This window comes from Pseudochaenichthys georgianus, unplaced genomic scaffold, assembly GCF_902827115.2.
Source record: "Pseudochaenichthys georgianus unplaced genomic scaffold, fPseGeo1.2 scaffold_151_arrow_ctg1, whole genome shotgun sequence".
NCBI lineage: Eukaryota > Metazoa > Chordata > Actinopteri > Perciformes > Channichthyidae > Pseudochaenichthys > Pseudochaenichthys georgianus.
In genome coordinates this window covers 334,459-362,172 of record NW_027262359.1, presented here as the reverse complement: position 1 = coordinate 362,172, position 27,714 = coordinate 334,459, and the positions used below count along the sequence as shown (strand labels likewise).

The following is a 27,714-nucleotide window of genomic DNA, read 5'->3' as shown; positions in this document are numbered from 1 at the left end:
GACGCAAAAGGAGAGACTGAGAGCCAAGGCTGGGAAAGCGGCCGGGTATGAGCAGCATTCAAACTGGATCGTATATTGGAATCATAAGCTGCATCGGACAATGGCTTGGATTTAATGCTGTGTGAAACAGCTGTCGGCAGACTGACAGCCAGAAAACGAAACTTAAAGGAACAGTGAACATTATGCATGTCAATTCTGACGTTACATCAACAGATGGCTCTGTTGGGATGGGATCTGTAATGGAAAAAAGGATTACCCAACACAAGGCCAATAGAGAGGCGAAGTCCCTCCCCTTCCGGTGGAGCTCCATGGGACCTTATTTCGAAAATATTATGTATTGAAGTGAATGGAGAGACAAAGATTATCTTTCGATCCCGTTTGAATTGTGCCACGAATTACAAATATGATAATTTTGCAAGTCAAAAAAAAATAATGTGTCGTAAAACTGTGAACACATTTGTTTGTGTGAAACGCTCAATTAACTATATATCTGGTCTCGCAGAACAACACACGTCACCATGATGGCTGTCACTACTGTCTTGTCAACAAAAGGATTGTCTACCTTCACTATCACCACAATGAAACACGTCCAGAAGAATGTCATGCAAAGCTGCCTGTCTTCCTTTGATTCTCTCTGAACTGCTTGGTCTTTTTAATGTTTAATGTCAACCATTTCTGCAGATAGCATGAAGTAGAAAAGATCGGCGATCGCCGATGCTAGCGTTAGCATTTCTCCCCCGGGCTTAAATTGTGTATTATAGAATGATCACACCGGTGACATTACTCTTCAAAGGGTTCACAAAATATGACTACTACTCTTACTGTTTAACATGTTGGGTTACTTAATGTTACTTCATATTAAGGCTAATAAAAATGACAAAGCTGTAATGCTAACTAACAAGCTAGCTACTAGCTAGGTAGCTAACTTGATCCAGCCACTCCTGGTCCTTTCACACAGGCATCTTGTTAAAGTTCTCTTATCTTAGCCAGCGCTGATCTTAGCTATCTCTTAGTGGAGGAAAACAATTGTGACATCACTTTGTAGTTGCGTAGTCTACATGTGTAGTCTTATATTTCAACAGTTTTACGACAAATTGTGACCTTTTTTTTACATGGAAATTATTTTTAAAGATTGACAAACATATGTGTAATTCATGGCACAATTCAAACGGGATCGAAAGATATGTTTTCTCTCTCCATTGACTTCAATACATTATTTTTCCAAAATAAGGTACCATGGAGCGGAAGTAGATTGGCGTGACTTCGCCACTCTATAGATGGGAATTGTTTATTGTAAACTGTGAAAAAAACAAAATATGCTTAATTGCGGCTCCTACACTCTTAAAACCACTATGGCTTTTCTCCTGTGTGAACACGAAGATGTGTTTTGAGAGCACTTGATGAAATGAAAGTTGTCCCACACTCTTCACACCAGTACGGTTTTTCTCCAGTATGAATATGGTGATGTTTTTCTAGAGCATCTGATCTAGTGAAAGTTGTCCCACACTCTTCACACCAGTACGGGTTTTCTCCAGTATGAATACGGTGATGTGATTTGAGAGCACTTGATGTAGTGAAAGTTGTCCCACACTCTTCACAGCTGTAAGGTTTTTCTCCAGTATGAATACGTTGATGTTTTTGTAGATCACCTGATGTACTGAAAGTTGTCCCACACTCTTCACAGCTGTATGGTTTTTCTCCAGTATGAATACGTTGATGTGATTTGAGAGCAGTTGATGTAGTGAAAGTTGTCCCACACTCTTCACAGCTGTAAGGTGTTTCTCCAGTTTCAGGTGGCGCTTTAAATTTCCAGATTCCAGCTGTGATGTTTCTAGAACAGACGGACAGAGAAAGAAAGTCAATCTAAAAAGCATAAACACACAAGTTAACACAATAAAAACTCACTTAAAGTGGACCTATAATGCTATATTTGAACAATATATTGTAGGGCCATACCTATCTAAATATAGTTTTTTTTCAAAATACCAAAAAGATCCTGCATTTTAGCCACGCCTCATTTCGCTCCATTTGCTCTTTCCAGCGCTGTTTTTGCAGGGGGCTGATTCTGTGAGCTGCAGCTGACCACGCCCCCCTGCAGCTGACCACGCCCCCCTGCAGGAGAGGGGAGCGTGCTCTGAGATAAGCTGCTGGGCTGCAGCGGGGAGAAGAGGGGGAGAAAAAGAGATCTCCGTCCACCGTGTTTTATTCTTATAGAAGTAACGGGGCAGAAACCCTCCTTTTTACGCAGCGGCCCAGACATAAACATCAAACGGCGACACATATTCAGTGTGCAGTTCCTTTGGCATTAGGGCAGGGATATCTAGATACTTCCCAAGGTTTGACATAATGAATTGTGCTTCTTTTAAAGCAAGCAACGATGTTTTCAAATCTGTAATCAAAAAGCTCCTCAAAAACGCTATCGAAGCAGTTCCTGCAGTTGCTACGTTAGTTCAAACAGTAACAACGGACTATTTTTCTTAGCGGATGCATGTCAATTTAAATCAATACAACTATTTTTAAATCAATAAAATAATTTTCTAAATCCATAAAAGCATTTCAATTAATATTGGGAGTCATATCGTTACTTTGTTGAAAATGTGGCCATGTGATAAGCGGGATAATGTGCACATTGCATAATGTGCCTTCATGCCGATCTAGATCCCTCCGCTTCGCGTCGGGCTCCTGATCAGCCTGTCGGTGTTCTTTTCCCCATAATGACCGTGTCGCTGCACATTATCCCTTACATATGATTATATAGTCATTATTTATTTGTTTTAAAGCAGGAGGCGCAAACGCTTGCCTCGGGGAGGGAGAAAAAGAGGAGAATAAACAGAAGGGCAACCATGCAAGGGAAGTCTTCTTCGCTGCTTTTGTGGCAGACTACAGCACCACTTACAGGCCTGACATATGTACGACAGCGTCTCCAGCGCTTTCGAGCGGCAATGGCCGGCCGTGGCCCAACCTCTCATTCCCCTGATAGGTGGAGAGTTGACCAATAGCCGTAGCACCACTTTACTGATGTCAGTAAAGTGTTCAAATCTGGATCAGTCTGTATCAGATCCGTTGCAGCCCCTTTTTTAGAGATTTGGGTATGGAGGAAAATAGAGAGGGTTGTGTTTTCTGACACTTGGTGAGTTCCCTGGAACACCGGGGACACATATTCATGTATAAAAGACGTACGGAAGTGCATTTTGCATGATAGGTACCCTTTAATATAAACCTTGAATTAACAAAATACTACTTATCAACTGTTTGTGTTTATTATATTTGATACAGTAATACAGCAATATTCTAACCAAAGTATATACCAGCGGTGGGGGACTCGAGTCACATGACTTGACTAGAGTCAAATGAGTTGACTTGCCTATTTTTTACTTGAGACTTGCTTGACTAACATTGATAAAAGACTCGACTTGACTTTGACTTGGTATTCATGACTTGAGACTTAGACTTGAGACAGATGACTCGAAAGGACTTTACTTTTTAAAATAAAAATATTTGCATTTGTTTTTGTATTGTACGAAGCCCCTAGAGGGCAATGAAAGAAAAAAAAAGAGAGAGAAAGGAGAGAGTAAGAAGTGGAGCGCACAGGAGACAGTCATTTAATTGCAGACCGTTATGTTTATGTGGGGAAATACATACATTATTTGAGATATATTTCAAACTCGGACTTCATTTTAGGTACATTTCGGCCAGGGGTGTAGAGTTATTTGTTCAAGCACCGGATCGGCAAAACAGGAGAGTATGTGAACCAGTCTGCCTTGACCTATGTATTCATGTCTGTGACTCTCACAGTATCTGCTGCCCAAAGCTGCTTCATAGAAGAAAAACCTCCTTCACTTCATGACATCTCTGCAGCACTAGGAGGCAGTAACGTGTAACTCAGCAGAATCTGAGAAGAGCAGCACCAGCTGCAAAGAGCTGTGCCTTCACTGTGTTTACCTTCATTAGAACAGCTAACGAGCCACACACACACACACACACACACACACACACACACACACACACACACACACACACACACACACACACACACACACACACACACACACACACACACACACACACACACACACACACACACACACACACACACACACACACACACACACACACACACACACACACACACACACACACACACACACACACACACACACACACACACACACACACACACACACACACACACACACACTGAACTGCCCAATTATTCCCCCTATTTTCTGTTTTATGATTTCAGAGCTCCACTCTCCATTGTTGTTAATGTTGAAAATAAAACTCACTGTCTTTTAACTGATTTAAACTGGGGTTATTCATCAGGATTTCGTAGGACTTGACTTGCTTGACTCTCACCCCAGTAACTTGAGACTTGCACATGTATGACTTACTCCCACCTCTGGTATACAGGAGACAGAGGGAGACGGCATCCTGTCACTGCGAGTCTCAGTATGCTCCGTTCCTCTTGTGTTTTGTTTTTTTCCCAAAGTAGAAATTCTCGGCATGACGTTAAGACTAAAACAGAATTGTTTTTTAAACTCTAATTTCACTTTCGCGAAGTTTGCTGGTGACTCTAGAACAGCTGACAATGTATGTGTGTTGATTAAGAGGAAAAGGTGCTTGGTATTTTTATTGTTGTTACTATCAGGAAATGTACAGCCAAATCCAGGTCCACCGAGCAGTATTAGTCAAATAGCTACTCCTGCTGATTTTATATCTAGATCTGGGCTAGGTTTAATTCATTTAAATGTGTGTAGTCTGTTACCTAAATTAGATTTTGTCCGTATTTGGGCGAGTTCGACTGATGCTGATGTCATTGTCTTATCAGAAACGTGGCTAGATACATCCATTTTGGCCTCTGACATTTACATAAATGGTTACAGTGTATATCGTACTGACCGGCCTAAAAAAGGTGGTGGCGTTGCCATTTATGTGAAAAATAAGTTTTGTGTAACTAATATGGTTTCCAAATCTGTTAGTAAACAGCTAGAATTTTTAGCCGTGAATATTGAGGTAACAAAGGGTAAACAGCTCATGGTGGTGGGCTGCTACAGGGCCCCTTCGGCTGTCAAGGACTCTTTATCGTCTTTGGCAAAACTGTTATCACAACTTTCCTACAAGGAAATAGTGCTGCTTGGTGATTTTAATTGGGACTGGTTAACTTCTGTGTCAGAGGATTTTAAAAACCTGTGTACCTCATTGAATTTTACCCAGATTATAGACAGTCCTACTCGCCCAAATATTAAGTCTCCAAATAAATCCTCCTTAATTGACTTAATTTTAACAAATGTTCCACATAAATACTCATCTGTGGGAGTATTTGCTAATGATGTGAGTGACCACTGTGTTGTAGCCACAATTAGGGACACTAAGGTCCAAAAGGTTAAACCACGTATCATCACAAAGAGAGACAAAAAACACTTTGTGGAGCAGGGTTTTTTACATGATCTGTTTGATTTTGATTGGGGTAGAATCAATTTGTGTGCTGATGTAGAAACTGCATGGTCTTATTTTTATCTTGGTTTTATGAAAATTATAGATAGACATGCACCTCTGCGTAAATTTAGAGTGAAGGGACGAAACAATCCCTGGTTTTCTGCTGAGCTGTCCAGTCTCCTTCATGAGAGAAATAATGCTTGGGCTAAGGCTAGGAAATCAGGCTCAGAGGTAGAATGGCTACGTTTTAGGCAGCTAAGAAATAGCTTCACATCTCAAATAAAAAGTGCTAAATCAAAGTACTATGTGTCGGTTACCACAGAAAACCTGAATAATCCTAGGAAATTTTGGAATGCCATAAAATCGATTTCCACTGGTGATATCCCAAATGAGCTACCTCCGTGCCTTACCACAGCATCTGGCACTATATCAGACAGGGCTACTATGCTAAATTGTTTTAATAAGCATTTTGTGTCTTGTGGCTCTCTGTTTGGCTGTGTGGCTCCTGTGAACGCTCCAATCCTTGACTCTGAACAATGTGGTCTGGAAAACCCTTTCAGTTTTACTCCTTTAACTATTGGTATTGTTCATGAAGCATTATCCAAGTTAGATCCTAGGAAACCGGCTGGCCCGGACAACGTAGAACCTTTCTTTTTAAAGATAGCTGCAGATTGTATTGCTCCACCTCTTACTTCTCTTTTTAACCTCTCCCTCAGCACGAACACAATTCCAAAAGTATGGAAGGAGGGGAGGCAACTATTTTAAATAACTATAGGCCAATCTCTAAATTGTCAGTTCTGGCTAAGGTGCTCGAACGCTTAGTGAGTGAACAAGTAAAGGAGTTTTTATGTATAAATGATATCCTGTCTAAACATCAGTCAGGATTCAGAAAGAAACACAGCACCATCACTGCGACAATGAAAGTGGTAAATGACATTACTACTATTTTAGATAATAAGCAGAGTTGTGCAGCTCTGTTTATTGACCTTTCCAAAGCATTTGACACCGTTGATCATCGCATTTTAAAGCAGAGGCTACTCAGTATTGGCATATCCAGCAATGCAGTGGGGTGGTTTGTGAACTACCTCTCTGAAAGGTCCCAATGTGTTCATTTTGATGGACTGTCTTCTGAATGGTTAAACATTTCTAATGGTGTACCACAAGGTTCTGTTTTAGGACCACTTTTATTCTCCATATATATTAACAGTGTAGGTGATAATGTGGATGAAGCTACTTTACATTTTTATGCGGATGATACTGTGATGTATTGTGCAGGTCCCTCCATTAAAGAGGCTGTTGTTAAATTACAAGCTGTTTTTAACACTATTCAGACTCAGCTCTCTGAATTAAAGCTTCTTTTAAATGTGGATAAAACCAAGGTAATGCTCTTTTCAAAAGCTAAAAAGACACCAGAGCCTGTTTTAGATATTGTAACTACGCAAGGAACAAAACTTGCAGTTGTTGCCTGTTACAAATACCTTGGTATCTGGCTTGATGATTGTCTCTCTTTTAAACTTCATGTCAATAACCTGCTTAAAAAACTGAGGGTTAGGCTAGGTTTCTTTTTCAGAAACAAGTCCTGTTTCTCGCTTGAGGCCAGGAAAAGGCTAGTCACTGTGACCTTTTTACCTGTGCTGGACTATGGTGATCTGGTCTATATGAATGCACCTGCCAATTACCTGAGCAAATTGGATGCTGCGTATCACAGTGCTCTGAGATTTGTCACAAATTGTAAAGCGCTTACACATCACTGTACACTGTATACCAAGGCAGGTTTACCATCACTCTCTGTACGGAGGCTCAGTCATTGGTACACGTTTATCTATAAAGCTTTGTTGGGTAAACTCCCGTATTATATCTGCTCTCTGATAACACAGAGAGTTGCAAGCAGCTATTGTCTGAGGTCACATGATGTAGTCTTGTTAGATGTGCCAAGAGCAAGGACTGTCTTAGGTAAGACAGCTTTTATGTGCGCAGCTCCACTTGCTTGGAACAATCTTCAGCAAGAATTGAAACTGAGCAATCTCATTCCTCTGCATGTTTTTAAAGCTAGGGTAAATGAAATGCTTGCTGATACAATGGGCACTTGTAAATGTCTATAACTATGTATCCTGTAAATATAATGTATAATGTCCTTTATTGTTTTATGTTTCATGTGGAACCTATATGCTGCAGGTCTCCCTTGAAAAAGAGATCTATGACCTCAATGGGACCAATCTGGATAAATAAAGGTTTGAAATGAAATGAAGACCCTTTTATCTGCCTAGAGAATTCGGGTGTATTTTACTGTTTGTTGTTTACGTGCCTCCCAGCGGCAGAGGACACTGTGTTCACGAACTGCAACTCAGCCACCCCGATGCACCGGCAATAGTGCTCGGGACATGAAGCAATGTCGCCTGGAGACTGTGTTACCTGGGTTCCAGCAGTATGTTAGGGATCACAGCAGGAAAGACAATATCCTGGACAAATGCTTTGTTAATGATAAAGGAGCCTATGTGTCTAAATACAGACCACCAATACTGAACTCTGATCATAATGTTGTGAATATGATACCAGTGTATAAGACCAAACTCAAGAGAACCAGAAAAGAAAGTAATAAGGACATGGACAAATGAAAGTAGGGAGCAGTTGAAAGCCTGTTTTGAATACAGATCCAGGGTCAGACATCACCTGAGCGGAAGGAGGAACCTATTGCGGTGAGCACGTTGCAACTTCCGGTTGTTGTTGTTGTCATCTCCGGGTAATAGTATCCCGTGTGCCTGTTCTGTTGCTGATAGCTTATTAACTTAAACTTAATCGATCGTTTTAAAACTCTTGATCACGGCAACTGCCTGACGTTGTAATCACACGTTACTACAGCTTAAGCACTCACAACTCTCCTTCTCTTAGCGACTGTAACTCCACAGTTGCCTACACTCTTTTCGGGTTTGCTAACGGTAGCTACTTTAGCTTGATAGCTAGCCATGGCTCTTTCCCCACCTTCTGGTGCTATTTCCTGCTCTTCCTGTCTCATGTTTGGTTACTTCCCGGCCTCCCTTACTGGTAAGGATACATGTGTTAAATGTAGTATAGTTGTTAGGTTGGAGGCGGGAATCATAGCCATAGAAGCCCGGCTCCGCATCTTAGAAAGTAACTCAGCTAAAGTAAAGCCCATGTTAGCATGTGCGGACTGGCAAAAGGAAGCTCCTCTTAGCCGTCCCCCGGCAACTCCCGAGCAGCAGGGAGGCTGGGTGACTGTTCAGAAGGGGCATAACGCGAAACCCGCAGGTCCCCACCAACCCGTTCACGTATCTAACAGATATTCCCCACTCAGCGAGACACCCGCTGAGAAGCCAACTCTGGTTATTGGTAGCTCTATTATGAGACACGTGAATTTAGAGACCGAAGCCTCCACAGTCACATGCATTCCGGGGGCCAGAGCGGGCGACGTTGAGGCGCATCTTAAACTGCTGGCTAAAGCTAAACGTAAATACAGTAGGATTGTTATTCACGTCGGTGGTAATGATGTTCGTTTACGCCAATCAGAATGCACCAAACTTAATGTGGAGTCGGTGTGTAGTTATGCTAAAACAATGTCGGACACCGTAATCTTCTCTGGTCCCCTCCCCAATCTGATCAATGATGACATGTATAGCCGCATGTCATCATTTCAGCGCTGGTTGTCTTGGTGGTGCCCAGCAAACAATGTGGGCTTCGTAAATAATTGGACAGCCTTCTGGGGAGAACCTGGTCTGATTAAGAGAGACGGCATTCACCCTACTTTGAAAGGTGCAGATCTCATTTCGGCAAACATTTCAGGGCTTTGTGGACTTAATCCATGACAAACTGGAGTTGAGACCAGGAGGCAGAGTCGCAGTCTTACACGCTTCTCTGCGCTCTCTCCTAGGCAGTCACCCATAGGAATCCCGAACCCAATAAAATACCCAATATTAGCGGTGTGTGTGTCTGCCCAAGGACAATTTAAGGTAAAACCTAATAGAGGTGTCATACATAATAACCTAATAAAAGTAAATGTAACAACTACTACAGTGCAACAAAACAGGAAGATTAAATGTGGTCTCTTAAACATAAGATCTCTAGCATCTAAAGCAATATTGGTAAATGATTTAATATCAGATTATAATATTGATATATGCTGTCTCACTGAAACTTGGTTGAGACATGAAGAATATGTCAGCATAAATGAGGCCACTCCACCCAGCCATGTCAACACTCATATTGCTCGAGGCACGGGCCGAGGAGGTGGAGTTGCAGCAATCTTTGACTCAAGTTTACTTATCAATACTAAACCAAAATGTAATTATACCTCTTTTGAAAGCCTCGTTTTTAGTCTTACGCATCCGACCTGGAAAACTTTGCAGCCAATCTTATTTGTTACAGTGTATCGTGCACCAGGTCCTTATTCAGAATTCTTATCAGAATTCTCTGAGTTTTTATCAACTTTGGTTCTTAAAACAGACAAACTAATTATCGTAGGTGACTTTAATATTCATGTTGACGATGATAAAAATAGCCTTACTGTTGCATTTAACTCTATATTAGATTCTGTTGGTTTCTGTCAGAGTGTAAATAAACCAACCCACTGTTATAATCACACTCTCGACCTTGTTCTGACTTATGGTATTGAAATTGAGCAACTATTAGTCGAACCGCATAATCCTGCTTTATCCGACCATTTCTTAGTAACTTTTGAAGTACTGTTACTAGACTACAAAGCATTAGTCAAAAGCTCTTGCAGCAGAAACCTATCTGTTAGTGCTATAGCCACATTTAAGGAAGAGATTCCACCAATACTTAACTCGATAGCATGTCTGCATGTAGGGGAGGAAACTTATACAAAATGTACACCACCCCAAATTGATCATGTTGTTGATAGTGCTATAGATGCGCTGCGAATAAAATTAGACTCTGTTGCTCCTTTGAAAAAGAAGAAAATAAAACAACATAGATTAGCTCCATGGCATAATGCCGAAACCCGCAAAATAAAGCAAAAGTCTAGACAACTTGAAAGGATATGGCGTTCCACTAAACTTGAAGAATCTCGTTTAATTTGGCATATTACTCTCAATGAATATAAGAAAGCACTGCGTAAAGCGAGAGCAGCCTACTACTCTTCATTAATAGATGAGAATAAGAATAATGCAAGATTTCTTTTCAGCACTGTAGCCAGGCTGACAGAGAGCCACAGCTCGATTGAGCCTTCTATTCCCATAGCACTCAGTAGTAATGATTTTATGTGCTTTTTTAACGATAAAATTGTTACTCTTAGAAACAAAATTAATGACCTCTTGCCCTTGACCAGTATAGTGTTATCAACAGCTCCCGGAATCGTAAGTTCTAATATTACACTAGATAGTAAACTAGAATGCTTTTCAGCCATTAACCTTGAACAATTACATTCAATGATTCTCTCTTCTAAACCATCAACGTGCATGTTAGACCCAATTCCAACTAAGCTGTTGAAGGAAGTTTTTCCATTAATTAGCACTTCTTTATTAAATATTATGAATATGTCTTTATTATCAGGCTATGTTCCACAATCATTCAAAGTAGCAGTGATAAAACCGCTTCTTAAAAAGCACAACCTCGATCCAGAGGTTTTAGCCAACTATAGACCTATTTCTAATCTTCCGTTCCTCTCAAAGATTCTTGAGAAAGCGGTCGCAAAACAGTTGTGTGATTACTTAAAAAACAATGATTTATTTGAAGATTTTCAGTCTGGCTTTAGAACACATCATAGCACAGAGACAGCTCTGGTTAAAGTCACAAATGATATTCTAATAGCCTCAGACAAGGGACTTGTCTCTATTCTTGTTTTGCTCGATCTCAGTGCTGCATTTGATACTATCGACCATGATATCCTATTGCAAAGACTAGAGCACTTAGTTGGCATACAGGGAACTGCTTTAGGCTGGTTTAGGTCCTATCTATCTGAACGCTCTCAGTTTGTACGTGTTAACGATGAATCTTCCACGCAAACCAAAGTTAGCTATGGAGTGCCACAGGGCTCAGTGCTCGGACCTATTTTGTTCACATTATATATGCTTCCGTTAGACAATATTATAAGGAATCATTCTGTAAACTTTCATTGTTATGCGGATGATACTCAACTATATTTATCAATCAAGCCTGATGAAATTAATCATCTAAATAAAATTCAAGACTGCCTTAAGGACTTAAAAACATGGATGACCTTAAACTTTTTGATGTTAAACACGACCAAAACTGAAGTTATTGTACTTGGCCCGAAGAATCTACGAAACAAATTATCTAAAGACATACTAACTATGGATGGCATTAATTTGGCCTCCAGTGAGACTGTAAGGAATCTTGGTGTTATATTTGATCAGGATTTATCCTTTAACGCCCACATAAAATCAATTTCAAGGACCGCCTACTTCCATCTACGTAACATTGCAAAGATCAGGCATATCTTGCCTCAAAACGATGCAGAGAAACTAGTCCATGCATTTGTTACTTCTAGGCTGGATTATTGTAACTCTTTATTATCAGGGAGTACCAAGAAGTCAATCAAGTCGCTTCAGCTGATTCAAAATGCTGCGGCTCGTGTACTAACCAGAGTTAGGAAAAGGGACCACATTACTCCTGTTCTGGCTGCCTTACACTGGCTCCCTATAGAACACAGGATAGAATTTAAAATTCTTCTTCTCGCCTACAAAGCCCTTAATGGGCAGGCGCCATCTTACCTTAAAGAACTCATTATACCCTACTGTCCTACTAGGGCATTGCGTTCCAAGAATGCAGGGTTGTTGGTTGTTCCTAGAATCTCTAAAAGTACAATGGGAGCCAGAGCCTTTTCTTATCAAGCTCCACATTTGTGGAATCAGCTTCCAGTTTGTGTTCGGGCGGCAGACACCCTATCCGTTTTTAAGAGTGCGCTTAAGACCTTCCTTTTTGATAAAGCTTATAGTTAGGGCTGATTAGATTCAGCCCCTAGTTTTGCTGATATAGGCTTAGTTTGTCGGGGGACATCTTACTTCTTCCTTCTCTCTGTCTATACCCGTGTACACTCATGTTCCGATTAACCCAGCTTCCCCAAATGTCTTTCTTTTTGGTGTCTATATACGCTGGGATCCGGAGTCATGGATGATCCTGCGGTCCTGTGTCCTGGATCTTGAGTCGTGGCTGTGGTCCTGGATCATAGGTCCTGGATGGATATCCTCGTGGATTCATCTTCCTATTATATACACACATGCATTTCCAAACATTTGGACTACCTATGTTGCAAATGTATTATCTTTTCAATTTACACACGGCATCTATTGCACGTCTGTCCGTCCTGGGAGAGGGATCCCTCCTCTGTTGCTCTCCCTGAGGTTTCTCCCATTTTTCCCTTTAAACTGGGTTTTCTTTGGAAGTTTTTCCTTGTACGATGTGAGGGTCTAAGGACAGAGGGTGTCGTATTGTCATACTGATATTCTGTACACACTGTGAAGACCACTGAGACAAATGTAACATTTGTGATATTGGGCTATATAAATAAACATTGATTGATTGATTGATTGATTTTGATTGGACAGATTGGGACATTTTTCAGGAAGGTTCACCAGATGGAATAACTACTGTTACCAAAGACTATATTAACTTCTGTGTTCCCACTAAAGAAATACAGATATATCCAAGTAATAAATCATATGTGACTAAGGACATTACAATAAGTTATAAAAACCAGGAAAATAGCTTTAAAAAACAAAGACTATGGAGCACTTGAACAGACGGAGAGAGAACTGAAAGTCAAATTGAGGGAATCAAAACACACAGAGCTTTTGGGAAATGCTTTTAAAGCCAAATACCCCAAAAAAGTGTGGGACACCATGAGAACCGTGACAGGAATGACCTCTTCAGCTAAACCTATTGGGACGGACAAGACATACTTGATCCATACCATTTTTCCTATAAGCAAGGGGGTGGTACTGCTGCTACTCTGGTTCACATCATCACTAAACATTTAGATAAACGTCACACCTATGCAAGAGCCCTCTTCCTAGACTTCTCAGCAGCAACACAATACAAGCAGACATCTTGGTGTCAAAAATGGAAGTAAATCCATACCTAATTTAGTGGAATGCCGCTTTCCTCACCAGTAGAGAGCAACTTGACCAAACCCTGTCATCTGCCATCACAACCAATGTAGGGGCCCCCCAGGGCTGCGGGAGTTCAGCTGTGCTCTTAGCTTCTTTTAGCTTCTTTTGATGACTTTACTGAACTGCTGTCTATAGTGCGTTTTGACTTCCTGTGTCTTGGATCCTCTATCCTGAGTTTTGGATTAAGTCGTGGACTTTGGGTCGTGGCTGAACCTGTCTCTGCGGTCCTGCCTTGGGTCTCGTCTTGTTGCTTCCCTGATGGCTTCCTCAGGATTGTAGCTGACATCCTCGTGGATTCATCTTCTTATTACAGACACATGCATTTCCTAACATTCGGTCTATATACTGTAAAATGTATTATCTCTTCGATTTAAACACTGCATCTATTGCACGTCTGTCCGTCCTGGGAGAGGGATCCCTCCTCTGTTGCTCTCCCCGAGGTTTCTCCCATGTTCACCTTAAACTGTGGGTTTTCTCTGGAAGTTTTTCCTTGTACAATGTGAGGGTCTAAGGATAGAGGGTGTCGTTTTTCTCATACTGTATTTGCTGTAAAGTGTCTCTACTGTAGGCTATTTTTATTGTATGTACAGCACTTTGGCTCGACCAAATATTGTTTATAAATGTGCTATATAAATAAAACTTGATTTGATTTTCACCGTCTAGTCATTGTTGGTGATTTTAACATCCATGTTGACAATCCCCAGGACAGAGGGGCTAAAGAACTGTTTTGTGTTCTTGATAACTATGGTGGGGACCCTCTCATGACATCCAACTATAGGCCCATCAGTATCTTACCCATAGTATCCAAGGTATTTGAGAAATTGATTGCCAAACAAATCAATCATCTCAACAACTGCTCCTTTCCACTGCATCCAATGTAATTTGGATTCAGGGCTAATCACTCAACAGAAACAGCGACATGCTTCTTCGTGGAGAAAGTTAAGGCATCAATGGACAGGGGTGGGGTTGCGGGGGCCGTGTTCCTTGACTTACGGAAAGCTTTTGACACTGTTAATCACAACATCTTATTGCAAAAAATACTCAACTTAAATGTTTCTATAGAATTCACCAACCTCTTTAATTTGTATCTTTCATCCCGCTCCCAATGTGTTCAAATTGAGAACCATAAGTCTAGTGTTTGTCAACTGGAGTACCGCAGGGCTCTGTATTGGGCCCAATCCTGTTTAGTATGTACATACATGATCTGCCTTCTGTGTGTGGAGAATGTGATGTATTAATGTATGCTGATGTTACAGTTGTTTTTACTCATGGCAAAACCGCAGAAGAAGAAACCGCTGCTACCAAGGTCATTGATGTGTTGGAGCATATTACATCCTGGCTTAACAATAATTGTTTGCAACCAAATGTCTCAAAGACAGTGTGTATGTTCTTCTCCAAGGGCCACAGTATTATAACAGAACAAGATGTTTTATTTTCTGGAAGGAGACTTCAGGTTTTCTCGGAGTACAAGTACTTAGGAGTACATATTGACACAAACCTCAATTTCAAAACCCATATCAAAAAGGTCTGCAATAAAGTAAAGTGCAATCTGTCAAATTACAGATACATTAGAAACTTCCTATCATCTGCAGCAGCTAAACTATACCTTCACTCAATGGTCCTCTCCCACATCAACTACTGTCTGATCAGCTGGTCTAATGCTCACTCTACAGCTCTAAGGCCACTGGAATCACTGTATAGACAAGCACTCAAAACAGGACAAAAAGCCATTCCGGTATCATCATTGTCACATTGTTAAAAAGTATAATCTGTTCAGCTGGGAAAATCTCATAGTTTACAAAAACATCTGCTTAGTTTATAAGATCACTCGTGGGTTGGCTCCTCCTCCTCTGGCTGCATCAGCCTAAAGCCCACCTCAACCAGGGCTACTCGAGGAGACTGCACCATCCCATTTAGGAAGAGCGCATTCAGCCAGGCTGTCTTTCATTCCACGCATCCCATCAATGGAATTCAATACCACAACCAATGAGAGAGTCCTCATCCTACTACACATTCAAGCACAGTGTTAAAAAGTGGCTCATTAATAATCAACAGTGATGTGTGTGTGTAGGTGTGTGTATGAGTGCGTATTGTAAATGTTTTATTTATTATCACGACTTGCTCTTATCTGTATTCAGTGATGTCATCGATTGTAAATATGTACAATGGTATAACAATGTCGTGGTATTTTTATTATTGCTTTTAGGATGTCCATCACCATCTGGCAAAGGGACTATCGGTGAAAACTAGCCTTTTGGCTAATTCGAGTACTTTTACATGTTTTTAATATGTTGATTAATGTGTACACTGTTCCTTGTTTTACATAAATCAATTCAATGGACTGACTCAGCATGTGACGGAGCCCACGCACAACAAGGGGCACACTCCGGACTTAATGATCTCAAAGGGTCTGAAGATCTCTGAGGTTGTGGTGACTGATGTTGCACTCTCTGATCATTCCTTTGAGAGCTCTATTTCTGTTCACACAAATGTTCAAAAAGAGGTAACCATAAAGCGATATTTAACTGAAAACACTAGGGAAATGTTTACTCAGGATGTTTCTTCCACACTTGCCCCTGCTAACATCTCAGTAAATGAGCTAGTAGATCATTTTAATTCAAAAATAAAAATGTATAGATGCCATTGCTCCAACTAAGGTAAAGGAAGTGACTGGCAAGAAAAGATCTCCATGGAGAAAGGCCATGACCGTGAGAACAGAAAAAAGAGAGTGTCGAAAAACTGAACGTAGGTGGAGAAAAACAAATCTCCAGGTTCACTTTGAAATCTATAAAGAGAGACTTGGCTTTTATCATTTGGAATTGTAAATTGCACGACAGTCTTTCTTCTCTGACATCATTGCCAAAAACAAAAACAATGCACGTGCCTTGTTTGCTACCGTCGACAGACTAACAAACCCCACAGTGTCAGTAGCCCCCCCATTCAGAAAATCAGACCAGCAGTCAGTGTGCCTCTGCATCAGGTACAGCAGATGTGTTTTCTCTGTGTCCACCTAAAATCAATACAAACACCATGACACAGTTCCATCAGATTAAGGATAAAAACCTAGAGGACATTATTCAACTTCTGAAGTCCTCCTCCTGCTGCCTTGATATTATTCCAACAGGGTTTTTCAAAGATGTTTTTCCTTGCATGGCCTCAGATCTACTTCATATAGTAAATAAGTCTCTTTACTCAGGTATTTTTCCAGGCTCTGAAAACTGCAGTCATTAAACCGCTCTTAAAAAAAGAATAATCTAGATGCTTCAGTAATGAACAATTACAGACACAGTGGCAGGGCTGCAGATCGGGTCGTGACAATGTGAACAAAACCAACATCAGCCGTTAGCCCTCAGAGCTCACAGCTCCTCATATCTGTTCAGAAACTAGATAGAAGTTAAACAAGTACAAACCCCAGACTGGCTGTATCATGGAGAATACAGTTGCTGGTTTATTTATGTCTGTATATGGTAGGGGTGTAACGGTTCACAAACATTTTGGTTCGGTACGTACCTCGGTTTTTAGGTCACGGTTCGGTACGTTTTCGGTACAGCAGAAACAATTATCACAAAACATAAAATATATATTTTTTTAATTATTATTAAACTGTGAATATTCACTCAAATCAATACAAAATATAATAAAATAAACATTAAGGTGCAGCATTTCAATGAACTGAAATAATCTGTATTTGAACTTTACTGTATTAGTACCGAAGCAGCCAGTTTGACATTAGGACTTGCTTGTCATTGTATTTTCATGTTGTTTAAAGAAAAATGTACTTTTCCACATTGCTTGCCGAAAGGGCAGATCTGCTGGCACTAACAATGTCTCCTGCTGTGGAGAACACCCTCTCTAGGGACAGAGGTAGCACAGCCAGGTAGCGCTTTGCTAACATGGCAACATAAGGATATTTGGCGTTTGTAATAGCTTTGGCTCGGTCTGAACTCTCTGCGAGTGGTGGAGGCTTAAATGCTAGCGGGAGTTGGGTTTGCACTTCAGTCTTTTTTCTTTTGGTACCGGTGATATTCACGTTCGGGTGATGCCTTTTCAAATGAGTGTGCAAGTTTGATGTATTGCCAGCCGCGTAACCAATTTTAGTTGAACAATGCAGACAAACAGCTTTGGTTTGGTCCACCTGTCTTTGTCAGTCATCCTTGTACGTAACTGCGAAACCAAAATGTTCCCAAACCGGAGCAGGGCTCGGCAGTAACGGTTGCCATTGGCAACCATTCAGAAAAAAAGTTCTTGGCCTTTGGTTGCCATCAGTGGCAGTTTTTAACATAAATAAATAAGGACAGCAAACAGCTAAAAGTGAACCCCAAAATAGATTAATGTTAATTCTTTGTTGTATTAAGAGTGATATTTAATTATTGTTGTGACCTGATACTTAAGTTGCACGTGCATTGGTGTGATTACGGAGCCAGAAAGTGATGCACGTTTACTCACGTGCGCGGTGCGCCGTGTGTTTGTTTTTACAAAAAATGGCAAAGCAAAGTAAGTTGTTTGACTGTGGGGTAAAAGGTTCGGTCAACCCGTCAACATCTCATACGAATGTTCAAAGTGATTCAACTGATAAAGCGCAAGATGAACCCGAACAAAAAGCAAAGAGGAATGTTGTCCATTCACTTCCGGTAAAAGTTCCTTCAAAATAAGAGTCCCGATCTTATTACTACCAAATTAAAAGTGCAAAACGAAACTTTACCATAGGAAAATATTGGCATAACATTATAATCACTTCTATAAAAAGGTAACACATTTTAATATAGTTAGACATATTAAAGGTAATTTACAGCATTAATAATTAATATCTAATTCTTAACTGTGAATGATTTTAATTTATTTAACATTAGAGATGTATTAGTCTGGCCAATCAAGACTTCAATGCTGAAGGGCCCACGGCTCTATGGTGGGGGTCAGCACAGAGGTCAGGAAAACCCAAATTTGAAAGGGAGACAACGGATGACGAAACTAGTGATTTGCTCAATTCATTTTTGGGGGATCTGCGAAGAACATGACCACAGCTGCACTACTGGTATTTAGTATACCAGCCATTGAGGGTGGACAAGTTTGCTACCACTTAAGTTTCAAATAATTGTGTTAATTGCTTATTGTAAAGCATTTGAACACTCTTTTGTGTCACATGTTCATTATTAAGTTGATGTATAACTGTATAGTATCTCAATTATTTAAAATATAAGGTGTCTAAAAATGGCAACCGTATTTTCAGTTTTGGCAACCAAAAGCTGATGCCTGGTTGCCAGCCTGGCAACCACTTTTAAAAGTTAGCGTTAAGCCCTGCGGAGACTTCAATGATGCTGGAAGATTTAACTTTATCTGCGTTTGCCATTTCGGAAGTTCCTCAAATTACTGGTTAAATTTGAACACATTCCTGTGACCAGCTCTCATAGTATGCCTCTCGTCCAATGAAATGACTTAGTCGCTCTATGGCGCGTTGAAATTGCACTGAACGCTGCGTTCCTGCAGCCCCGCCCGGAGCATGGGCTGCAGGAACATGCTCCTCGAACACTGCGACGCAGCACCTGAGATTACTTCCAAAAAGTTGTTCACATTCTCAATTTTTTACGTTTAACGTTATATTCGTTCGGTACACACGTGTCCCGCACCGAATAATTTCGGTACAGGTACGTATACCGTTACAGTGCATGACTTTAAGGATTAGCTTAGATGGCCCTGAGCCCAATGGAAATTGACCTGAAAAATGCGCGCGGACCAAATGGCACGAAGGGTTTGGGGGGCCTCCCCCTAGAACATGTAGATGTTTGCAGGTCTTAGATGTTGCCTGGTTCTCTAGACTGAATTATAAGATGAACCACCACAATATTATATTGTACAATTTCAATTGTATTCTTAATTTCACTTGTTTGTTCTTGTTTGTGTTTGCTCGCTTGCATGCCCTGCATAGCTATAAGAAACACTTGAGTTGTTGGTCAAGACACTTTCCATCTGATGAAGGCAGATGCCTTCATCAGATGGAAACAAGTAGAAAACATTACATTCAGTTGTAACTGCCAAAACAAACATTATTTACACTATTATGGCCCCTGTTAAAAATGTAATGTTATCAACTGTAAGTTGGTTGAACGAATGCCTCCTCATCCGGAAGCTGACCGAGCAGACCCGAGAGGTATGGGCTCAGAACGGTCTCATAATACACACATGCACACAGAAGGATTCACACTTGTATTTCATGATCCGCAAAAGGATCCACACTTGTGTTTTTCAAAGCACACTCAAATGCAGACGCTCAGCCGATTCGTACTTGTAATTTTTTCTAATCAGATGTCTCCTCAATTCTAAGCCAATGAGCGCGCCCCCATGACGGTAGATTTCTTGCGTTCATGACGTAGCGCTTCATGTACGCATTTTGCGCTGTCCGGAGCTGACAGGTCCATGGAGCCTGACTGCAGGCTAATGTCAGGACCAGGGGCGGATCTAGACAAATATTCATGTGGTGGCAAGAGGGTGGCAGGAGATTTTGAGGGGTGGCATCCCCTGACAGAAGTATATGCTGATTTAAATCGCAATCATATCAATCAATTAGGGGTGTAACGGTACACGTACCCGTACTGAAATTATTCGGTACGGGCCCTTCAGTTCGGTACACGACTGTACCGAACGAATATAGCGTTAAACGTAAAAAATTGAGAACATGAACAACTTTCTGGACGTAATCTATATCATTTAATTTCCTTGGACGAGAGGCATACTATGAGAGCTGGTCACAGGGATGCGTTCAAATGTAGTCAGTAATTTGAGGAACTGTCGAAATGGCGAACGCAGATAAAGTTGAGCTTGAAAATCCTCCAGCATCATTGAAGTCTCCGGTTTGGGAACATTTTGGTTTCGCAGTTACGTACAAGGATGATGGACAAAGACAGGTGGACCGAACCAAAGCTGTTTGTCGGCATTGTTCAACTAACATTGGTTACACGGCTAACAATACATCAAATTTGCACACTCATTTGAAAAGGCATCACCCGAACGTGAATATCACCGGTACCAAAAGACTGCAGTGCAAACCCAACTCCCACTAGCATTTAAGCCTCCACCAATCGCAGAAAGTTCAGACCGAGCCAAAGCTATTACAAACGCCAAGTATCCTTATGTTGCCATGGTAGCAAAGCGCTACCTGGCTGTATCTGCTACCTCTGTCCCTAGCGAGAGAGGGTGTTCTCCACAGCAGGAGACATTGCTAGTGCCAGCAGATCTGCCCTTTCGGCAAGCAATGTGGACAAGTTCATCTTTCTTTAAACAACATGAAAATACAATGACAAGCAAGTCATTATGTCAAGCTGGCTGCTCAGTACTAGTACAGTTTAAATACAGATTATTTCAGTTCATCGAAATGCTGCACCTTAATGTTTATTTTACTATATTTTGTATTTATTTGAATACATTAGTCACAGTTTAATAATAATTAAAAAAAAATATTTAATGTTTTGTGATAATTTTTCCTGCTGTACCAAAAACGTACCGAACCGACCCGTGACCTAAAAACGAGGTACGTACCGAACCGAAATGTTTGTGAACCGTTACACCCCTACAATCAATTTTAACTTGGAAAGCCACAATATTAATATTTTAAATCAATCACATAGGTGATATTATTGTGGCACATCAGTAAAGCCTTACATATAAGGTGGCAGACGTAATTTAATGAATTTTAACTGAACAATAACTGAATGAGTTTGTCTCACTCTTAGACCAGCAGGGGTACCAGATCTATGCAGACTGCTGCAATAAGTACATTAATTAACTGTCTCATCGATGTTTGTCTGAATTAATATGATACTATTAACAATGATATTATTCCTATCAGCTGTCAATCACTGTTAATAAATAATAATAATAATAATAATAATAATAGATTTAATTTGTTAGCGTTTTTACAGGTGCTCAAAGACGCTTTACAGATATACTGAAGAACTGTTATGATTAACATATTCATTTATTATTGAATACACTATATTTTTTGGAGGAGTTAATGATGAATGTTCATCAAGATGCTTGCTCACCCTCCTTCAAATTTGAAAAACAAGTAATTATATAATTATTGATATACAGTTACAACCTTGACTTTACATCAGAAAGAACAAACATTAAAGAAGTGACTAACTGCATCAGTTAGGGTTAAAAAACGTGTGTTCAGCTAAAACATCGCTGCAGTTATTATCCAGTGGAAGGTCCTTACCTACTGGCCTACGTACATCAAAATGGTTACTTTGTTTGGCTGGGCAGTGAAGTTTTACACACCGTCTTATTTTACTTTCTCAGGACTTAAAACTGTTTTTTGGGGGCAGACCCCCTCAAAGAAAAAAATATATACACGCATACAAGGTCATCATCTTAACAGTTTGTTATTCTCATCGAGTCATCCGTGAGCAGAGCATCAAGTTGGCATGTCTATTACAGCTGAATGCGGCGATTACTATTTTGTTCAGCAAAACGCCTCACAAACGTATTAAGATCAACAGCTTTAGTGCGTTTTGATTCAATGCTGAGTACAGCCAAACTGACAGTCTCTTCTCTGTCAGTGTAGACCGCAACTACCTCATTCCTTCAGTGCTTGGGTCCGAACGAAAGGCTTCTCGTTTTGCGCCGTTCCCCCTGTTCAAGTGAATTCGCCACCAATCATATTTCCACTCTCGCGCCAGGACCGCGGGAGGGGTTACATGACGTGCATCTTGTGGTGCATTCACTTGCACTCGGACATTAGATACTTTCTCTCATAAATGTCCGATGAGCCACAACTTTTCTTTCAAAACAAAGATGCCAACTGGGGTGGCAGCCGGGGTGGCAAGGCTATTGTTTAGGGTGGCAGTTGCCACCCCATGCCACCCCGGTAGATCCGCCCCTGGTCAGGACACCTCCACTCTCAGTACAGTGCCACTTTCCGAACAGGAAATGCACGCAAATACAATCTTTTATATTATTAAGTTACAGCGCCACTTTCCGAACCATTGATGAATGCTTGTGTACACAAAAACGGCAGGCAAAACCGTTTTAAATGTGTGTTTCCTGTATGGCGAATACAGCTGCTTTATTTATGTCTGTATGAAGTTGTTGTGAGTGTGGAGGGAGCAGCTACAGGTTAGCTTAGCCTAATCGATCAGTGCACTACGAAGCCAGTGCTAGACAGTGAACTGTCAACGGGGGGAGCCCCGCCGGTCATTATCGGCCGATATTCACTCTTAATAGTTTGATCGGTGCTCTCTATAAAGGCCGATCAGGAGAGCAGGATCTAATCGATATGGACTTAAACGCGAGTGAAGTGTAACCGGACGCGAGAGAGAGATCAGATCAGCTGCTGAGTGAGACAGACACGCAGCTCTGCATGATCACCTGAAGCTCCGCCCTCTGTTTAGTGAGCTGACCAGAAATGCGTATATGAAGTGTCATGAACGCAATAAATCATACCCTCGTGGGGGCGCGCTCATGTGATTAGCTTAGAATGAAGGAGACATCTGATTGGCTATAAATAGAAAAAATTACAAGTACGAATCGGCTGATCGTCAGGGGAGTATCAAAAACCCCACACATGAATGCACAGCGATCCGTGCACAGAGAGCGGGGGTGTTTGCAGGTTCAAAAATACATATGTGACCTGCTCCATCGAAATCAGTCGCATTGACCCGAAGACACATTTTGAGTTGTATACACGGTTGGAAAGAGGATAGTCCTAGCTTTCTAATGATATCAGGATTGTTTTTGTACTCCAAATATTAAGCGAAATATGTCACATTATATAATGACTGTCACAGAGTCCTCATTTTGAGAAAAAGGCCTTTAAAGTTTCCTCTTCTCTGGAATCCATCGATCTGATTGATTATTAGTGGAGCAAATGATCAAAATACTACGGAGGGAAGATATTTTCGTTTGGAGGGGAAGCTCGCGAGTGTGTGTGTATACGTGTGTGCGTGTGTGTTTGTGTATTTTTGCGTTTGTGTGTATTGTGTTTGTTTCCCGGGGAAAACCCTCACGAGAAACACCGGCTGTTGTTGTGCCTGCTGTGGCGTTAAATTACTCCGTTCTCCGCTTGTAATTATGCCGTTACAAGCTTCAAAGTTATATTTATCATCTGAATTTGCCGAAACAAGTTTAATATTCTGAAAGCCAAGACTCTGTTTAATTTAAATCAGATGAAAACAAACTGTAAAGGATCCTGCCGTGTTATCTATGATTACTTTACTCTTACGTTCATAATGTCAGCCGGAGGGAGGGGGGCGGCGCTGCTGGAAGAGCAGAGTGCGAGTGAGAGGTGCCTGTCTTCGTCCCTTCACAAGCTTCAAAAATGTACTTATCGTGTGATTTTGGAAATAAAAGTTTCATATTCTGAAAGCCAAGACTTGGTTTGTTTAAAATCAAACAAAACACCCGAACCCTGAAAAAATTGTTTTTTACGTAAATCCACGTTTATTCTGAAATGAGCCGTTGCGACTTCCGACTGATTTCGATAGAGCGGGTCACATATGTAAAACCTTTTTCTGTATTTGGATTTTATTTACGTGAAACGGAACACATTTGTGTGTGCATTGAAAAACACAAGTGTGGATCCTTTTGCGGATCATGAAATACAAGTGTGAATCCTTCTGTGTGCATGTGTGTATTATGAGACTGTTCTGAGCCCATAGAGAGGAGACGAGCGTATCCGCGAAGCACACAAAATAGCGACGTCAGAGTTCCTGTTAGCCGGCAAATCTAAATCTCTTCGGTCTAAATAATTTCCCTTTAGCGCAATACCGCTTCAGTTGCGCCACTTCTGTGACAGACAAGAATAGTCAATTCTAATGTCTAACACTTAATGTGGAGAAAGAGATGTCCTGTATGGGTTGATTGTGCGTTGATCTGTTGGTAATGCCTCAGGGTTCCGGTGGGCATGTAAACAAATGCATAATGCTGCGCTATACTTTGTGGCCTCACCCGGTTACATAGCGACACTTATTGTTCAGGTGTCTTTTAATAAGCAGGTAGTCATGTCATTAGCTAGAACTAGCTGGATCTGATCGATATGGACATAAACGCCAGTGAAGTCTAATCTGAGAGAGATCAGCTGCTGCTGACGAGTCGACACGCAGCTCTGCATGATCACCTGCAGCAGTGAGCGGAACAAAACACACACTTCAGGTTAGAATATCACACATAGCTATTTTAATTACCTCTCAAACTACCTAAACTAGTTATAGATATGTTTAATTTTACTGTCGGGTCACTCATTACTGGATCCGCGAGCTGCATGATACTGGCATAATAGATTGCCCGATCGGGCAACCAGCAGGTGAGGCTTCCTTGACCGAGCTAAATACTCAATCCAGTCTCACGGCATTTCGTGTTCACCAACACGATTTTTAATCTATTGATTCGTGTTCACCAACACGATTTGCCCCTTTTTTTCGTGTTGCACAGCACGATTTTAAAAGCAATGTATTTCTACTGGTAATGTGTTTCTTGCCTGCAGCACGTCTTTTTCTCCGGTCGGGTTGTGGAAGACCGGAAGCTGTGTGGTTCATAAAAACATGTTCTTACTCAATATCAAGCCACAATTATTGCTTTTATTTTAAATCGTATAATTTCGGACTTTTGTTGCCGTCTGTGAGGAAAATAAATGGGGTTCAGACAATAAATGGGGCTCAGAGCCTCAGGATACTGAAATCTGTATTTTTAAATATTGTTTTCCTTCTAATTTATTATTCTTTTCAAAATAATAATAATAATAATATTTACTCACCAATAACACACAATTATCCTTGCTTTTATTTATTGGTTTAATTCCATAATCTCGGGCTTTTTCGGCGTCCGTCAGGAACTGAATTTCAAAATAAATATAACCGGAAACAGACGTAGGCATTTCGAGCGATTACCCAAGATCCTCAGCTATGGTTTTAAGATCGCTGATTGGGATTTGGTGTTTATATTATATGAAATCCGGAAAACATTTTAAAAGTATAAAATAATACTTAATTCCGAGTGCTCTTGCTTTTGTCTTTGAAAGTCATCACATAACGGCATTGTAATACACGGTTCGGCTGCATTACATATTACAGATCTGCCGTAGTTCTTTATTTAGAGAGCCCTGATGAGAAGACCTTTGGAAAAACTGGAAGAAATGGCGCCGAAACTGAATACTTGACGTGGATCATAAATATATCAACAATTAAACAACATCTTCAATTTCTCTTCACACAATACGTCTCCTTGCAGTATCAACACTAATTCGGCTGACTTTTACATTTGATCTAATTCATAGATAGGTTATATTTACACCATAATGGTGCACAGCTGATAGAAAAGGACTGTAGTTTTTAAAGATATTACTGATTTTCTTTGAATGTAAGAATGTAAATACTGAGTCTGAAATAGTATAGCAATATGCTGTAAAATGATGTGAAAGCATGCATAAAACTATACATCTTCATATGTTGTACATACACACTAATAATACAAAGGTATTATGGCTGTGTGAACCTTGTGTGCACCTCCTAGTGGTTAAAGCACGTTATTGAATTATTGTTTTTATGTGTTATATTTGATTAAAAAAATATTAAGAGTACATACTTTCATAGGGGGAAAGTATAAATATAGAAATATAGAATATAAAAAATCAAGAAGATACTATAAGTGATCTCTACAATAAAACAGTTTAGTGCAGGATGTACACAGATATTAATAGGAGGAGGTGCAAAACAGAAAAACGGATTAACCTTTATTTAAACATTAAATATTAAATATTAAGCCTGACAAAGTAATTAACGTCTAATATATTGCTTTCCTGTAATGTTAACTATGTTGAAGCACTTATTTTAACTGATATTATACACATTAATTATACTCTTATGTATGTAGATAGAATAAGAAATGTGCAGAATATGACAGTTTAATGGTGGAGGTACACACATATTGATAGATGTCTTGTAATGCACTGTTGAGGAACCTGTGACCCAAGTTTTTCATTCATTGCATAACTACACCGTAGTTGTGTATGATATGTCAATAAACCTTTGAAAATCTTGAAAGGGATGTGCAAAATAGCCATAATATACAGTCTTTAATTAACTATTAGTAGAGAATAACGAGTAATGAATATACTTTATTACTTGTTTCCATTCATGTCAATTGCAGATACATGTCTAGTCTTCTCAAGCACCAACTATCAAATATCTCTCCTGATTGTTGGCACTTGAAAATCACCTTACCTGAATTGTACTCAGGTGTAACTAAAGTCTGATTTAAGGGTTGTTTATATTTCACATAATTAATCAGAATCTGCAAAGTAACTCAAATAAATGCAGTGGAGTAAAAATACCAGGTTAACCTCTGAATTGTAGTGGAGTAGAATTACAAAGTAGCAATGAGCTGTCATGTGGGTATACGGCATTAATATAATGCTGCGCATTATGGACACAAATGATTTTCACCCATTTATTAATTATATGTTTTACATTTGATAACACCAATATGTTTAATAATGGCAACTTCTAATTGTGGGAAAAACGAAAAAGTTCAGTAGAGACGTCCCATAGAACATTTTGCGAAACACAATAGCCAGCATGTGTAGTTCTGGAGGGGTGTTCGATTCCAGTTTTGGATAGTCTGGCGTGGTTTCGTTCCATTTCACACAGCTGTTTGACACCCTGCGTAACCTTACGGGAACTGTAGTCCTAAACGATAGCTGGGGATTATGGGTAGTGTACTGTCTTCGGCCATCCTAAACTCAGAAATGTTGACAATCGCAATGATGCTCGAAATGTCCCTTATAGGCCTACGTCTGTTTCCGGTTATTTTTATTTTGAAATTCAGTTCCTGACAGACACCAAAAAAGCCCGAGATTATGGAATTAAACCAATAAATAAAAGCAAGGATAATTGTGTGTTATTGGTGAGTAAATAACAGTGTGTTATTTTGAAAAGAATAACAAATTAGAAGGAAAACAATATTTAAAAATACAGATTTCAGTATCCTGAGGCTCTGAGCCCCATTTATTTCCCTCACAGACGGCAACAAAAGTCCGAAATTATACGATTTAAAATAAAAGCAATAATTGTGGCTTGATATTGAGTAAGAACATGTTTTTATGAACCACACAGCTTCCGGTCTTCCACGACCCGACCGGAGAAAAAGACGTGCTGCAGCCTGCAGGCACGAAACACGTTACCAG

At 40.3% G+C, this 27,714-nt stretch overlaps 1 protein-coding gene across 1 annotated transcript in view; it reads right to left on the bottom strand.

The window, feature by feature from the left end:
* Positions 1–1,350: 1,350 nt before the first annotated feature.
* Positions 1,351–27,714, bottom strand: part of LOC139433241 (zinc finger protein 479-like) — a 117,387-nt gene continuing 91,023 nt past the window's right edge. Inside the window, 1 exon segment of the mRNA XM_071202166.1 lies at positions 1,351–1,768. Coding sequence (XP_071058267.1) covers positions 1,351–1,768 — 418 coding nt within the window.